Source organism: Bactrocera oleae, chromosome 3 (genome assembly GCF_042242935.1).
Source record: "Bactrocera oleae isolate idBacOlea1 chromosome 3, idBacOlea1, whole genome shotgun sequence".
Lineage (NCBI taxonomy): Eukaryota > Metazoa > Arthropoda > Insecta > Diptera > Tephritidae > Bactrocera > Bactrocera oleae.
Genome location: NC_091537.1, coordinates 61,908,641 through 61,926,792, shown reverse-complemented (window position 1 = coordinate 61,926,792; position 18,152 = coordinate 61,908,641). Strand labels below are relative to the sequence as shown.

Here is an 18,152-nt window from a genome sequence, read left to right as displayed (position 1 = left end):
GTGCTATCTCGATGGCAAATAATGCATATTCAACAATCGTTTCGGGAGATTTCAATTTACCGTGTGTCTTGGGCAAATTAATTTGATTCCGAATAAATTTGATAAATTCTTAGATTTAGTATACGTTGATACCTCTTCAAAGTGAGCCATTATTCAGAGTAATCCTCCTGTTCTACAAGAGAACTCGTATCATCCTGAAAAAACTGCTAGCTTCTGTACTGGATTTAACTTTGCAAAAGCTAATTTTAAAAAGTTAAATAGAGATCTTTCTACGGCAACATGGCCTGATTATAATGATGATATTGAATTAATAATATAATTACGAAATTATTTAAAAAGTATGTTCCAATAGTAATTGTTAATAAAAGTGAAAGAACAAATCCGTGGTTTTCGAAAGAGTTATATAAATTGAAAAACAGAAAGACTTGAGCCTTTAAACATTAAAAAAAAAAAACCGGTTTACTTGTCGACTATTCTAAATATTATGTTTGCGTCGACAGTATTGGGACCTAAACAAAAAATGTTAAATACAATATTTACTTAAATAAGGTAAAAAAGAATATCGAAAGTCCATGTCGTTTTATGATTTCCTTAACTCCAAACGCAGGATTTCCAAATTTCCGTCCGCCATGAAATACAAATCTATCGTGTCATGTGACAATCACATATACCCAATATGCTTGTAGATTATTTCAAGTCAAACTACTGTAATAATTCTCCTAAAACTTTTTCCCATTACCACGTGCTGTGTTGGAATATTTTAATTTACGCTTCAATTATTTCTGAAGAGGACGTCCTATTTAACTTAAATAAGTTAAAAAGTTGTAATAATGGAACAGATATGATACCCTCATGCTTCCTGAAAAATAGTGCCAACTATATTAACTTGCCTTTGGCAAGGATATTTAATTCCTCTATTAAACACGGTTTATTTCCTTCAATATGGAAACAGCCATTTGCATAAAAACGGATAATTTTTTCGATTTCTCCGTTTTGCTTTTCGAGGCAGCTTAGACCCTTACTATTCAAATCTTGTAAATACAATTTTGAAACTAAACGAAGTATTCCGCCGTATATGTCATGATTTTAATTCTCATTTCTGCACATTTGATTTAACTGACTTAACAAATAAAATCGTAACAATTTATTATATCGTAACTATAAATCTTAGCTGTTGAAATTTTTGTTTCTGTAGCTGAACAGTTTTAGATCTCAACTCTTAAAAAATTCTCTTGCTTTTTTGACTCGGCGCCCCTCGAGTCGGTTGGGTGGGAGGCGGTAATCGTTGGGTTATTAGTCACTATCTTCACGAAATTTAGCATGGATTATTGTCAAACATAACGGTAAACTCTGAACAAATTGTTTAGATCGAACCACTATAGCATATAGCTGCCATACATACTGGTCGACCAAATTAAAAGTCTTTTGTGGATATTTTTTTATTTGTGAAAGATATTGTAGCCTTGATGAAAACGAAATAAACGTTTTTTCTTGTTTTTCACTTAAAGAGTAAAAACTTCTCTAAAGTATTCAGTAAGTGGAGCCTCTTTTATAAAATGTCGAGCCTCACCGTACTACATTAGATGTTACATTTTTGCTTGCTTAATTGCTGTTTCATTATCTATAGAGTTAAAAGCTGAAGAATAGTTTGGTTACATGTTGTTGTTTACATGATGTTTGGAATTTTCGCTGTAATTTGCATACAAGTATACATTTGTATGAAGTAAGTTTGTGTGTTTGTGATTGCGGAATGATTATGCGTACACACAAATGTACTTACAATGTATATATGTAATTATAGAGAGCTGTAATGGGACATCTGACATGTGCAAATGGACGAGCAAATTTGATAAAAAGTTTCACTTTAAAAAACGTCGCTTTTATTGTGAGTTTTAAACAAAAACGAATGTTTACTTTTTAACTAGATAAATTATATGAACAGTGTATTATTTCGTCCGTGTTTTTAATAAGATTTGTGAAGTATATATTAATTTTTTTAAATAGTGCAACATTCTTGTTTAAAAAATTATATTTATTTAAGGTGGTATTTCTTTGTACGATTTATATTTTTGTATGAATCTAAAAATAGAAGACTTAATATAATATGGAATTCTTTATCACTTCCCCGAGATCATGACAAACTACTACCCGTTCGGAATAGGATATTGATGAAGGAACTAAAAAACTGGAATTGGGAGTTTCTGAAAATATTCTGGAAGAGCTTATGAATCAAATCCCAAAGTAAAAAATCATAGCCGAAAGTTATTTATATTGAATATAGTAAGTTTTAATGTTACAAAACGAATAAAAGCAATTATTCGCATCGTATTGGGGTTCTTAAAAAAACCACATTAATTTGTTCTCAGTTGTATGCATATTGCGGAAACACTGCATTCTTATAAATTTTTAGTTAGCAAATCATTTTTCAGATAATTTTAAATTGCTAATGTTAATTAAATTTAAATTTGAAGTTAAATTAGTTTAATTCTCATTTTATATTCTCAGAGTTGCTATTTGCGTTTTCAAGTACACTTCTTCTTCAGTAGCCTCCCGCAAAGTAAAATAGTGTTATACTTGTAGTAATTGTGAGATGCTGGAGTTAAAGGTATGAAGTACCACTTAAAAAGAGCAGTTGGAGAAACAAAGCTAACTTTTGAAGAAATGTCAGATGACAGTTTTAACGATGATAATGGAGCAGATGCGTTAACACCAGGGCATTTATTGATATCTACCCCCTCTTCGGAAACAGATGTCAAAATTTCCTCGTGGAATAAGTGGAAATTACCGCAAAAAATTCATCACGATTTTTGGAATCGTTGGAAAAGTAAGTATTTACATACACTCCAACAAAAAAATAAATGGACAATTTCGACAATATCAAATAAGGAGATATTGTATACAATATTTGTATACACAACCTACTAAGTGACCTTTTGGTAAAGCTTTAGAAATGCATCACGGAACTGGCGGTCGCGTTCGAGTTGTTACATTAAAACTCGCAAACAATACTCTAAAAGGATCTATATCTAAATTATGTTCTCTTATAACACAGGAGACAACATCGAAGAAAATGCAGAGGCAAAAGCCTTTGTAAACACAAAAAGAGTAAGGCAGAAGCAAACAACAAATACAAGTCGCGTTCGAGTTGTTACATTAAAACTCTCAAACAATACTCTAAAAGGATCTATATCTAAATTATGTTCTCTTATAACACAGAGAGACAACATCGAAGAAAATGCAGAAGCAAAAGCCTTTGTAAACACAAAAAGAGTAAGGCAGAAGCAAACAACAAATACAAGTATTTGGAAGCCTAATAATGATAATGCTTCGTATGATAACAAGAGGTCATTGCATGAAAACATCTACTTTCCAAGATAAAGGTGCCACATTTAGGAATCTTCCTTTTTGAAATGTAGTTATCTATTTTATGTGATATGGATTTCCTATTTGTGGGTGCATAGTTAGTTTTCAAGTGCACTGAATATAGTATATAATTTTATCTTTGGTTAAGCCTATATGTACGTTTTGTACCACCTCAGCATTATCAATGATAAGCATTTCCAAGGATATTTGAACAGTATCCAACGCAGATATGCCGACAATTATTATATAATCTAGTAGCCTTCCACAATAGCGGTATATTCGGGAGAAGAATAACGTTACCTACAAGTTTGAAACACTTTTTATTAACACTCTGATATTAACTTGGGTTGTATGTACATATGTATGTAATGGAATAATAGAACTCAACTTTCGAGAAGTCTGATCAACTTGAAACTTTGCACACGTGTCAAGGGCCGATGACAATGCAATAATATGAAAACAGTTTCCCATTATTTTAAAAGTGGGCGTAACCCCCTAAATGGTTTAATGTACATATCTTCCAATCTTTCAATCCGTTAAAGCTAATTCATCTCCCCATATAACGGTTATGTTGAAAACTACTAAAAGTGCGATAACTCACGAAATAAATGCGCCATTATCATTAAATTTCACAAACAAGATGGTACGGAAGAGCTTTATAGGAGGAAGTGTTAAAATTGTGAAATTCTATATCTCGGGAACTATCGAACTAGTTTCAACCAAATTTGGTATGTTTGCTGGGTAACCTCAGCTATTCCTTTTACACACTGTGAATATGGGAAAAACATACAACGACTATCCAAAAATGCCCCCAAAGCTATGCAGCTAAAATCATCAACGACATATGCTATCATTTGAATAACAAATTTACTCAAAGGCATCCTTAAAGAAAGTGAAAAAAATACGTGAGGTTCAATAATAAATATGGTTCAAAATACTAAAAACGTGGTTCTTATTTATTATTATTAAACTAAAAAGTAAAAAATAAATATAGTTTTAAAAAACTAAAAAACACGATTTTAAACCCCTTCAAACCAAAAAGTGAAAAGTAATTCCTTATATAAACTGACAGAAATATTGACTGAAAAATATTTGTATTATTGTGAGAAAAGCGTGGGATGGTTTGTGCCATATTGTTCGTATATCGAGTATAGAATAACGAGTCCGGATGCCTGTTTGCTCGCGCGTCCATCTGTCCGTGTAGGCAATAAAATAAATAAAAACTTAAACATCTTTATGAAACTTGGTACATATGGTCATTGTCTCTCTGTAGTAAATAACCTGGTATTGCAGATGGCTGAAATCGGACCGTTGTCACTCCCACAACCACCTCATACAGTGTGAAAATGGATGAAATCGGATGGTAACCACTTCCACTCCCCATCTAACTGTTATGCTGAAAACTACTAAAAGTGCAATAAACATCTAAATAAATACGTCAAAACATTCAATTTATTAACCAAGATTGTATTTAAGGGCTTCATAGGAATTAGCATTGCATTTTTCGCTGTAAAAAACTAGAACCCCAATTTACTGGGAAGCACGCGACTATCTCATCAAATCTAAAGTTCGCACGCACAGAATGTCCTTTTACTACATCACAGTTGAAATTACTTCACTTTCGCGGTCGAATCGAATTATATGGCACGCAGGATCGCGATGGATGTTGTGGCGCGTCGAATCACCTTCGTGTCGAAAAAGGTCGAATGTACAATATATAACTAATGATAATGGCGGTCTTGTTGTCCATCCTTTTTGTTGAGTATATTAGTGTATAAGTATGGAGTGTTGTTTTGTGTGCGAGAGTGGTGTTATCGACTATGGTGTTTTCCAATTTGTTCTCAGGTGTGTGATTACGTGGTGGGCAGTATTAGGGTGCGCCACTTTTTGTCGGGTAGAGTGGTGTGTTTATTTACTGAGGCTTAGCTCATTAAACATATTGCACATATTTGCAGTAAACGTTCCAAGTATCTCGTACTGCTGTTAGAGTAACAGTGGGCGCAGCATGTATGATAATGTAGTAGTGGTGTGTCCATAATTACCTGTATGTGTAGGAAGCAATTTTGCTTATAAATTATTATTACAATATGTATGTATTTTGATTTGGGATTTAGTGCTTTAGGGAAGTAACTTTAATTTGTGTGTTTATTTGATTTTTTGTTTTGACGAATTATTATTATATTATAAATTTTTTTATTTATTCACATTATTGGCGGTTATTTACAATATGTTTTGTATCGGCTAGTTGGCAATATAGAAAGTGTTTCTTTAACTTGTCCACTTATATCCCACCAAAAATATGTTTTGAGCCAAAAGAGTATTTGAAATTTTCTCTTAATATTTGCTATTATTTATTTATTATTACTATTATTATACCATAGAATGTCTAATTGAGATGTATGTGTCAGTTGGGATCTGCTAGCTTTAGGTGTGAAATCTTTTGCCAATGCTTGCTATTTATGTGATAGCTTGGAAGCATATTTGTAAGTTGCGGTAAGACTATAGCTTCTGCTTTAATTCTCTTATCCGCTTGGGGGGAAATTTTGTGCTCTAGACACTATGAATGATCGTTGTGATCCTTGGTCTTTTAAGGCTCTAAGTTTGTAGAGTTCTCCTCTGTGTTGTGAGTAGTAATGCCCTATTTTAAATTTCGCTATGTAGCTGAACCTTCTTTTTGTATTGATGTAAGCGCTTTTTAGGAAAGGCTAGGAAATTTGCTACAACGAAGCATTGAATGATGTTTTTTTTGAGAGTAGATGCAATTGTATTTGATTTTGCAATTTGTATATGCATGCGCATGTGAGAAACAGTTTGTACAAAGTTTGATTTTGATCTTTTTGATCTAACAAAATTATTTTGTTCGTTAACTTTTCAGTATTTAAACTTTTCGCAAGATTGTAGCTTATGAACTTTTGTGCATTGTTCGTAAGATGTATATTTGTTTTGTTCGCATGTGAACGATTGCGTTTTGTAAAAGCTTCTGTTTCATTTGTTTCTGCTACTGGATTAGGGTCTATTAAATTTCAATTTTGGTCGTACTGAATGTTTTTAGTTCAGACTACCTTTTCCGATATTTCATATTGGGTAGTCAGCAAGTCTTTCATTTGTTGCCGCGTTGGGCACTTTTTTCGTGATGAGAGCGATTACTCCCATAGAAGTAACGATTTTTCCGGCGGTGAATATTTTTACCAGTAGAGGGTCTCAGCTGTCTGTGGGAATATTGTCGTAGTCGTTGTCGTTATTTAATGCAAACTGTTTGACTAATATATTATATGTTTCTGTGTTACATGTGGGTACCTTGAACTTGCCTCTTGACTTTGTATTTGTGGCAGCTCTACTCTCGGATGTTGAGTAGGTTTATACTGGTCTAGGCAGTTTTCGTATTTTGCGTAAGCCGAGGATTTAAATTTTTGTGGGGGATCTGATTCGTCAGGTTCTACTATGGTGTCATGAGCCGCTTGGAGTCGTGTCCAAAGATTTTTAACACCGACAGAAAAATCTTTGACTTTTTTTTCTTTAAAGCGACCTGTCTAGATCGTGTATCTTCTGCAGCTGTATTTTGATTTTTTTCGTCATTCAACATTTTTGTTATATCATATTGTGACGAACACAGTTGATAGAACAAAATCGAAACAAGGATAAATTGCCAGAAACAACTAGACAGCGAATTCGTAGTTTCCAGAATGTTCTAGTAGCGAACTTTTGTTAAAGATTTACTATATAAGGGCTACCGGATTGAGCAACACACACATAAGCAAGAAGTTGTAAGCTCGGATAACGAGCAATAAGTGTAAGTTGTTGGAATCACAAATAAAGATAAATGTATAGCCATTAAATTGAATATACCGCTGAGGTATACAAAAGGCACGTTACCAAAGTTAGTTTAGGGTGCTCGGTTCCCCCGTAGGCCTATATCACCCATAGAGGTATAAAATAAAATCACAATAATTTTAACGAAATAATTATATTTTTCTGCTAATTGAAATAATTTTCGAACCTGGATCCATCCTTCTCCTTATTAGGGAAATGGAAAAAACTTCGCGCTTCTACGCATCCCTCCACACACCGATGTTTACATTTAGTCATTTTCTTATAATTTGTTAGGAAAACATAATATAATTAGATACATATATTTGCTACCGTTTTAATAACGTACTTACCAATTTTATTTTATATAAGAACACATATACAAATATTTTTTATTTTATTAAAAACAATATCACTTTCACTGTTGCTGCTTCAGCATAAAACTTTCTTATAAAAAATAATGAACTGATTTTGTCAGTTATTTTTAACGGGATTTTATCTGGCAGTTAATTTTTTTGCTTGTCATCTGTTCAGTAGCTCATGCTCGCGGTTTCTTTTGGCAGCACTGAAAGTTCATGAGCTCTCTCAGAAAGCAAAGAGAGGAGTTTCGTATCATGTTAACCATGGTAAAAACGAATGCTTTATTAATACAATTTCGTATTTACTTGCGATTTATTTGTTTTTTTTTTTATTAAAAAAAATTAATTATTAGAACCTTCTATTCGTAGGGTATCCCTAGAAGCGGACTTGTATGTACAATTGAGAGCTCGCTCACAAGATTATTGCGGGATGTTTGCTAATATAGGTTTTGAAAGTATGTATAGGCATATACAATTGTTTGCAAAACAAAACCCACATATCTGACTGAACGGTGTGTTACCGTGTTATGTGGACCCCAGCGCCTACAGTTGACTTTTTACTGAAAATATCGGTCAACATAGAACAAGGCGGCAAGATCCCCAAAGAAATCTAAAACGAGTATACCATTTGACTTTGTGAGAGTATAAAATGTTCGGCTACATCCGAACTTAGCCCTTCCTTACTTGTTTATATATATGTTTGTTTAAGGTGATTAATGTTATTACTATCCCTAAATTGTATCTGATTTTATATAAATATATTTTTTCTAGTTATGTTTGTTATGAGAAGTAGATTGATTTGATACTCTTAATATTATACGGATGAATATAGGCCTCCTGGAGAACTGAAACCGAAAAACAGATCGGTAACACGTCCACATTACATCTTCAGAGGTGGTCAGGAAAAACAATAAATATGCAATAAACTTTTGTGTCGTAATTATTTTTGATAGTTTTCATTAATGCTTTCTATACAAATACATGTTCACAAACAAGTTGTTAAGCTCCATCCCTTTTATTTACATCTCTATGTCAAAATCAGGCAGATTCGATCAGGTGATCTCAGCTGTGTTACACACATAGGAAAACAATTCTTTGGTTACTTGGAGGCTTATACAATGGCATGGAGGTCATTTACGGTTCATAATTTTTAAAAAAGATTAAATACATATAATAAAATAAAAGTCGCTATGCAATAAAAAAAGACTAAATGCAATGCATAGATTAAAAGAAAAAATTATTCTGGATTGTTTTTGTAGCACGATTCATGCGCCACCCTGTATACTTGAATTTTAAATACGCTCACTTTGTAGGATATAAGGTTAGTACATGCCTATGCCTTTTGTGAGAATTCCGGCACTTCTTCAGCTGTTTACGGGTATGTTGTATTGTTGTTTTCTTTGTTTGTATATATTTGTTTAAAAATTCGCATCCGTTTGTTCTTATTTATATTTTTTGCTTAGGTTTCGCGCCCGGTTGTGTAAATTTTTGTTTGTTAAAAATGTTGGAAAATTTTGTTTCGGTTGACACGCACTTTGTTGTTGTATTTGTCACTTCACCCTTTTATACTCTTGCAACATGTTGCTACAGAGTATACTAGTTTTGTGCACCTAACGATTGTCGTATCACCTAAAACTAATCGAGACAGATATAGAGGTATATATATATAAATGATCAGGATGACGAAACGAGATGAAATCCGGATGTCTGTCTGTCCGTCTGTCTGCAAGCTGAAAGTTGAGTAAAAATTAATCTTATTTAAATTTATTAGCATTTAAAATTTATTTAATATGGAAGAAAATGAGCTACACCTTAGACAAAAAAATTGCCAAAAATCAACGGTTACCATTAGCGACTTGAAACTTACACTCTATAACATTAAATTGAATAGGTACAAAACTACATACATAAAATATTTCTAAACAAATTTTTTAGAAAGTTAAAAATTTTCATGATTAAAATTAATTGAAATTGTGTGCAATGTTTGGAATTTTGCTTTATATGGTTTTTGTTGTACTACAAGCCATATTTTTGTAAACAATTGTTGAATATGATTTAACATAAGAAAATTCGGAAAAAAACAATTAACATTGATTTTTATTGGGGTGTCACAGTTTTTATTTTGTTCACTGTATCTCCTAAACAATTCAAGCTATGTGAAAGCTGAAATTTGCACAGCATAAATATTTCTGATTCTTCTGTCGACAGCGTGTCGATGAAATTCCGTCCCCACATAACGGTTTTGTTAAGAACTACTAAAAGTGCAATAAATCAGTAGCTAAATGCGTTAGAGACATTAAATTTTACATTCGGGGTGGTACATGGGGATTTTAAAGGAGCCTCTGTCAAAATTTGCACTGCCCACATTTATGTGAAACCATATATCTCGGGAGCTACTTAAATATCTCACCTCACAGTGAGTGGGTAAAATCGGATTACAGCCATGTTTAATTCCCATATAACACAGTTCCAGTATACAAATTAAGCATCAAAGAATATATTGGGGCACAACTTAGCACAAATAGTGCTTCTGAGGTATACCATCTCAAGTCTAAAATTTGTCAAAATCGGACCTGTTCAAGCTCCCCGTTTCGGAATATGGGGACCCCAGGGCCCAGTGCTAACTTTTTACCAGAAATAACGGTCAATCTGTGATATATTATATATACTGCCCTTCGGAGAGAGCCTCTTTCTGAAAATACAGGTTGGTTGAAAAGTGAGTAGTGCTCACCAAGAAATAGCTAGCTCCAATTTTTTTATCTCAAGTTGGTACATCTGTCGTGAAAACACATGCAAAGTTACAAGTCATTCTATCAATTAATTCTTTGTTTACAAGCCATTTGAAGTTGACGTATCAGAGTATTTTTTCAATATGGAAAATACTGAATATCGCGCAGTGATTAGATTATTTTTTTTGGAAGGTTTAAAAGCAATGGACATTTATGAACAATTGTTCGAAGTGTCTGAAGATTCCTTACCTTCAAAACGCACTGTTGAATTTTGGGCTGGTGAATTTAAACGTCGTCGTACTAGGCTTGAAGACGATCCACGCGAAGGACGACCAAAACCGCAACCACACCAGAAATCATTGAGCAAGTTCATAATATTGTTAGTGAAGATCCAAGTTTGACTAAGCGTGAAATTGCAAACGCCATAGGCATCTCAGACGAATGAGTACTTCATATTTTACATGGAGAATTACATATGGAAAAGCTGTTTGGAAAGTTAATGCCGCACACGTTAACCATTCAACCAAAACTGGATCGAAAACAAATTAGGATTTTTGAGACTTGGATCTACCACCATGATCCGAAATTAAAACAAGAACATTTGCAGTGGACTGAAGCTGGTTGTTCAGTTCCAAAGCAGGTGAAGTCACAACGATCAGCAAAGAAAGTTATGGTCCACATATTTAGTACCTAGAGGCTTGAACAGTTTTGGTTCGATTTCGACAATTTTTGGTCACAATGTGGCACACTTTAAACGCATTATTCACGCACCCCGAAACAATCATTGTTGCTTTATTTGCATAATGGAAATTGAAAGAATCAGATGGAATTTAAAATGGTGTTATATGGGAAATAGGCGTGGTTTTAATCTGATTGCGCCCGCAATAAAACATAGAAATATGAAAATAATGTTATGTACCGAATTTGGTTGAAATCGGTTAAGCAGATCCCAAGATATGGGTTTTCACCTAAAAGTGAGCGGTGCCACGCCCGCTATCCAATTTTGAACGCGGCTCCTTTCAAGTCTTCTCATACCATTCCAGATATAAAATTTAACTTTCAATCACCCGGATTTGAACTCATCTTTTCATCCTGATCATTTATATATATATAATCCTATACCTAAATCCATTAGTTTTAGGTGATACAAACAACCGTTAGGTGAACAAAACTATTATACTTTGTAGCAACAGGTTGCGAGAGTATAAAAATCTATATCCAGTTTTCAAGTCCATTTATATTTATTATCGCATAATAATTATTACTAAGTAACACAATATTATAAAACTTTACATTACGTTTTTTGAACGGCATAATTGTTTGTGTCGAAAAATATGCGGCATTGCTTTTGCGAAACGATGTGACGAATAGCGTCGGTCCAATCGTCGGTGTATTCGGAAACGCGTGAGGTGCCTGATCTAATTAAGCGAGTGCAGAGCGGCATCGGTCAATCTGTGAGGTATCTTAATGGAGTTAGGAGGGCATCTCTTTCTAGTATATGACGTGATGCCAAAACTAGATAAAATCGGGTCAATACGATTTCTAGCCCCAATATACCTAACATTAGAATTGTAAACTTAAGGTTGGCATTATTCCGTAAAATTCGGTCAATATGTAAGATGTCTTAGCAAAATTAAAATAATTTATGACATTGGTTACACAATAGTTTAATGACAAAAATGAGTGAAATCAAACTACGAATTATCATATCATGATTTTCGTTACTCTACCTAGTCAATGTGTGAGTTATCTTCATCAAATAGCGTGGAAATATGTATTCAAGTATACTTGAGTAATGCCAAATACTACATCAATCAGTTTAGACCTTCCCCTAGCCCCAATATACCCTTTATAATGACTTACGACTTTCCAGCTGACTTTGAACACAATGTAGTGATTTCTGACTTTTCACCTTACTTTGACTCTTTGGGTTGGTTAATATATGTAATATTTTAATGAAATTAGTGAACATGGTTTGCTAAACATAATATGGATTAGTGCTAAAAGTGAATGAATTCGGTATAGAAATACGCCTAAAACCCATATCCCTAATGTAATGATTTCCGATTCTATGGTTTACCTTTTCCTGATCTACCTATTACAATACATTAAATTTAGCCTGTTTGGGTTGAGTTTATATCACATATATGTACATTTCTCATTTGAGTTAATTGGGTTGATTGTAATATATGTAAGTATCTTGGACACTAAGCAAAAAGTGGAAATGAAAAAAATAATGTTCTATGGTATTTCCTTAAAATAATTCAGTATATGCACATAATTTCTAAATACACATTAATTTTTTTTTCGGAATCGTTTATATCGGTACAAGCAAAGCGTATATTTGCTTTTCAATAAATAATATTTTTGAGATTACAAAACATAATATAGATATTTTAAAAACGGAATAAGAAAAAAAATAAGAATTAATCATTTGGTTATTTAGTGCACCAGTCATAGGCTGAAATAAACATGATTTGCCACGGGCTTTCTACGGAATTAATTTTAAAGTCAGCTGGAACATAAGGCCATTGAAACATGGCGCTACATCGTTCCGGATGTGGCATGAGTGCTAAATGACGCCCGTCCTCTGAGCATAGACCCGCTATGCCATCAACACTTCCATTGGGATTCATTGGATATACTTCAGTAGCGTTCCCTTTGTCATCCGCATATTTTATAGCAACACATCGATTTAATTTTAATGAATTCAAAACTTCTGTAGTACGGAACGAAAATCTGCCTTCACCATGCGATATCCAACAACCCAAAATGGAACCTTTTAATTTATTCAACATTATTGAATTGCTATCTTCAACCCGTATTGTTGTCCAGCGACATTCAAAGCGTTCCGATTTATTGTGAAGAACAGCAACTTCCGGTACGTCAATTACTTGTCCCTTAGGTATGCTAACATTCCCTACCCACCCGATTAAGGTCATGAGTTGACAACCGTTGCACACTCCCAACGAAAAGACATCCTGGCGTCGTTTGAATGCTTCAAACTGCGGAGAAAGTAAGTCGCTAAACATAATATTGGCGGCCCAACCTTTGGCAGAACCCAAAGTATCGGCATAACTAAAGCCTCCGGGGAATATGATGCCACGGTATCGATCTAAATATGTTTTTCCTGTAAAAGCAGAGAAGATATAATAAAAGTAGAATAAACCACAGGTTTGTAAAAAGCTGTTTTCCTCAATAGAAATTGATTGTATTTCCCAGAACTTAAACTAACGGGCTCCAATATGATTCTATTGCAAATTTAAAAACTTTGTGTTGTGTCAAACGCCATTCACTTTCATTACTATCATTTCAATGACATCCATACTCAACGTTCCGAGAATACAAGCACACGACATACTTACAGTTGGACTATGTAACTTTTTTTTTAAGTTTTTACTTTTTCATTTTTTTTTTTCAAACTATTATCTTCTATAAAAGTATGTTTTAACCCTTATGTTAGTAACCAACTTTACCGACGTCTTTTAGCAACGATCTGAGTATTATTATTATTATGTTTATTTTATTAAATATTATATTAATAGTCAGTGACAATTTAAAGAAAAAAAATAACAACGTAGAATAAAAAAAAAATGAACTCACAAATAGCTTTCTTTTAAGTTAAAAACGACGATTTGAGAGCTTAAAATGAAATATTGAAATATTATTTTAAGCTATTCATACAAATACACCGGGGTACCCGGTTACTAACATAAGGGTTAAGAGATAAAATTTGTAAATACCTACCTTACTAAGCAATTAGCTACTTCCAAATGTTTTTGGAAGCAATGTTTTACTCATTCCCTTTATTTTTTCACATTGTCACCCTTCTTTTTTACTTGTTAGTATTCGGTTCATGCATACTTGGTTATAATAATATAACTGAACTTTATACACACCAGTAAGAGATAAGCTTGGGCCTTCTAAATCGGGTGTATCGTAACCGTCAACATAGCCGCAAACAGTTAAAGCCGACCCATTATGACTCAAGATGATGTTTAAATTTCTGTTGGTCAGGATGGTCGTGTAGACCGCCTTTTCTCCTTATGATTCCAAATTATTTTGAACCTTCTTGATTTAAAAAATCTTAAGTAAGTAACTCTTAATACTTCATTGCAAATTAAGATAGATTTAAATACAACTATATATGTGAACCTTACCCAATTTAAATTAGATTTCTTGTTCGAAATCATCCATATTAAAATGATTGAAACGAATTCTTGAATCGTTTTTGGAAATGGGTATTATGTTAGAACCTAATACCATAATACCTTTCTGTATGTACTCCCAAATATTAAACAAAACAAATAATTAAGCTTTCGACAGAATAAAAATAGTTCGCAAAGTAGACGGAAGGTAATAAACATACATATGTATATACAAGTTGGTTGAAAAGTGAGTACTGCTCAGCAAGAAATAGCACTACTAGCCCCAATTTTTTTTTCTCAAGCTGGTAGATCTATCGTGAGAACACATGCAAAGTTAGAAGTCATTCTGTCAATTAATTCTTTGTTTACAAGCCATTTGAAGTTGACGTGTCAGAGTATTTGTGCAGTGATTAGATTATTTTTTTGGAAGGTTTAAAAGCGAAGGACATTTATGAACAATTGTTCGAAGTGTCTAAAGATTCCTTACCTTCAAAACGCACTGTTGAATTTTGGGCTGGTGAATTTAAACGTCGTCGTACTAGGCTTAAAGCCGATCAACGCGAAGGACGACCAACACCGCAACCACACCAGAAATCATTGAGCAAGTTCATAATATTGTTAGTGAAGATCCAAGTTTGACTAAGCGTGAAATTGCAAATGCCATAGGCATCTCAGACGAATGAGTACTTCATATTTTACATGGACTGTTTGGAAAGTTAATGCCGCACACGTTAACAATTCAACCAAAACTGGATCGAAAACAAATCTGTCAGCATAATTTGGAGCATTTTAAGCAGAATAAAACCGATTACTTGCGTTGTTTTATAACTATGGATGAGACTTGGATCTACCACCATGATCCGAAATTGAAACAAGAACGTTTACGGTAGACTGAAGCTGTTTGTTCAGTTTCAAAAACAGGTGAAGTCACAACGATCAGCAAAGAAGGTTATGGCATCAGTTTTTTGGGATGCAAAATGAATTTTGTTGATTGATAATCTGCAGAAAGGTAAAACAATCAACTCTATTATTATTGCAGCTTATGGGTCAGCTGGATGAAAAAATTAGTGAGACCTGGTTTTTCATCAATGAACCTGAAGTATGAATTGCTTGAGCATCCACTGTATTCAACGATCAGCAAAGAAGGTTATGGCATCAGTTTTTTGGGATGCAAAATGAATTTTGTCGATTGATTATCTGCATAAAGGTAAAACAATCAACTGTGAATATTATTGCAGACTTTTAGATCAACTGGATGAAAAAATTCGTGAGAAAAAACCTGGTTTGCAGCACAAAAAATTATTTTTCATCAAGACAATGAACCTGCTCAAAAAGGTATTTTAACAATGACAAAATTCAACGAATTAAAGTACGAATTGCTTGAGCATCTACCGTATTTACCAGATTCGGCTCCCAGCGACTACTACCTCTTCAGAAACCTAAACCAATTCCTTTGTGGAAAGCGTTTTTCGTCGAATGAAGAAGTTATTACAGCCGTAGACGGGTATTTTGCAGAGCTTCCGGAAAGTCAATATAGGGATGGCATAAAATTACTGGAAGATCATTGGAATAAATGTACTGAAGGTAAGGAAGATTATATTAAGTAAAAATATATATTTCGTTCCAAAAACAGTATTTTTTTCATTACGAGCTCAGAAACTTTTGAACCAACCTCAATGAAGGAAATTGTATTATATTGATAGATTATATGAGTTCGCCTTTAATTTGGTAAAGTTGGGCGACAATTTTTAATTTTAATGTTTTTCATAACATTCATATCACTCACACGAATTTTGTTTATATTACGTAAAGTAAAAAGTTCGTTCGGTTTTTTATTGATTTTTCAAAAAATGATAACTTTGTGTACATTTGTCCGATTTAAGTCAAATATGCGCCGTTTTGTTCGTAAACTTGTTGCCAACGAGATGCCAACTTCATTATACCCCTCTCGTAGAAGACTGCGTCCCTATTGCCAAAAAACTCGGAGAGCCAATTTTCACAGGCCCCTCTTGAGGCCAACTTCTCACCAGTAAGCGCGTTCGCCATGGACAGGAAAAGATGGTAATCACTTGGTGCCAGGTCCGGACTACAAGGTGGGTGCATTTGAACCTCCCATCCGAGCTCCAGGAGCTTCTGGCGAGTCACCAAAGACGTGTGTGGCCTGGCGTTGTCCTGATGGAACACAATTCGGCCTCTGTTAATCAAAGATGGCCTCTTCTGGATGAGTGCTGCCTTCAAGCGGTACAGTTGTTGGCAGTAGAGGGCCGAATTGAGCGTTTGGCCATAGGGGAGCAGCTCGTAGTAGATGATTTCTTGCCCATCCCACCAAACACACAGCAAAACCTTCCTGGCCGTCAATCAGGTCTTGGCCACCATCTGGGCCGCTTCCCCGAGCTTTGACCACGACCGTTTGCGCTCGATGTTGTCATAAGTGACCCATTTTTCATCGCCAGTCACAATCCGCTTCAGAAACGGGTCGATTTTGTTGCGATTCCGCAGCGATTTGCAGATGGAAATTCGGTCCATCATGTTTTTTGCGTTAGTTCGTGTGACACCCAAACATCGAGCTCCTTTTTGAATCCAAGGTTATGGTTAAATGGTTCCAAACGGTTTTCTGGCTTATCTTTAGTTCCTCAGCAATTAAATAAGTCGGTCTGTTTCCACTATTTCCATGATTTTATCGCAATTTTCGTTGTTGTTGTTGTTGTAGCGACAGAATTCTGCCGAGTTGACAGTCCTTGGCCGGAATAAATCCGGCTCCGTTCCGGTTACGTAGACCCGACTGTCGTCGACAGGCCTCCCGACGCGTGATGTACCTTTGACATCAAAATTACCGGAACGGAACCTTGCAAATCACTTTTGTGCTACACGTTCGTTTACAGTATCGTGCCCATAAACTAAATTAATGTTTTCAGCCGCTTTGGCTGCTTTTTCGCTTTGATCGAAGAAAAATTGTAAAATATAGCGAATTTTCTCTCTGTTGGTGTCCATCTTTGACGAGCGCTCACTGAGCTGAACTGAGTAAATCAATCGTCAAAGCTGTCAAAGACAAACTTTTAGCACGTATAAACACGTTTTCAGCGCCGTATAGTATGACATGATGCGACACGTAACACTAGTACTATGGACAATAACGCCATCTCTTAAATAAAAAGCGAACGAACTTGACCTAATATTTTTGCTAACTGCAACGCTTCATCCTCGTTTCAATTTTTTGAAAAGCGATTTTTGCAAAATATAAGTTTCTACCACTTCAGAAACGCACTTGATATTATAAAAAAAAATTATAGAAATTTGACATCTACTCTAGACCGTTGAATTCGAGATCCAATAATTCGATGTCAGTACTCTGTTCCTCAAGACCTTCCCCTTGAAGTTTTCGTAATAATATACCTAGAAGAAATGAAGTATTACATACCTAATCCGAGCAATTTACACATTCAAGATTACAAAAATTCATATGAACTGAAACTCGGGAAAATTGCTCAAAACATAATTATAAAAGAAATCTCAAAAGTCCGCATAATTCTGGTATGAGCAAAAAACTCAAAAAATGAAAACAAAATTGTAGATTACAAAATTCTCTACAAAAAATAGATTGATACCTAAGAGCCACCATTTTTGAGACATAACGCTTTAAAAAGTTGGATAATTTGTAATCCTCATATTTTGCACATGTTTCCACGCCACCTATGAGGTAGTTTATTTAGCGCGATTTTTTAACGTGGTTTCCACAGTAGGCCTGT

General features: G+C 34.4%; 1 protein-coding gene across 2 annotated transcripts in view; it reads right to left on the bottom strand.

The window, feature by feature from the left end:
- Positions 1-11,475: 11,475 nt before the first annotated feature.
- The window catches only part of Pfas (phosphoribosylformylglycinamidine synthase), a 31,543-nt gene continuing 24,866 nt past the window's right edge, over positions 11,476-18,152 (bottom strand). For both annotated transcript variants that reach the window (XM_070106728.1, XM_070106727.1), the window contains exon 8: positions 11,476-13,388. In XM_070106728.1, the coding sequence (XP_069962829.1) occupies positions 12,697-13,388 (692 nt within the window). In that variant the 3' untranslated portion in view covers positions 11,476-12,696. The remainder of the gene's footprint in view (positions 13,389-18,152) is intronic.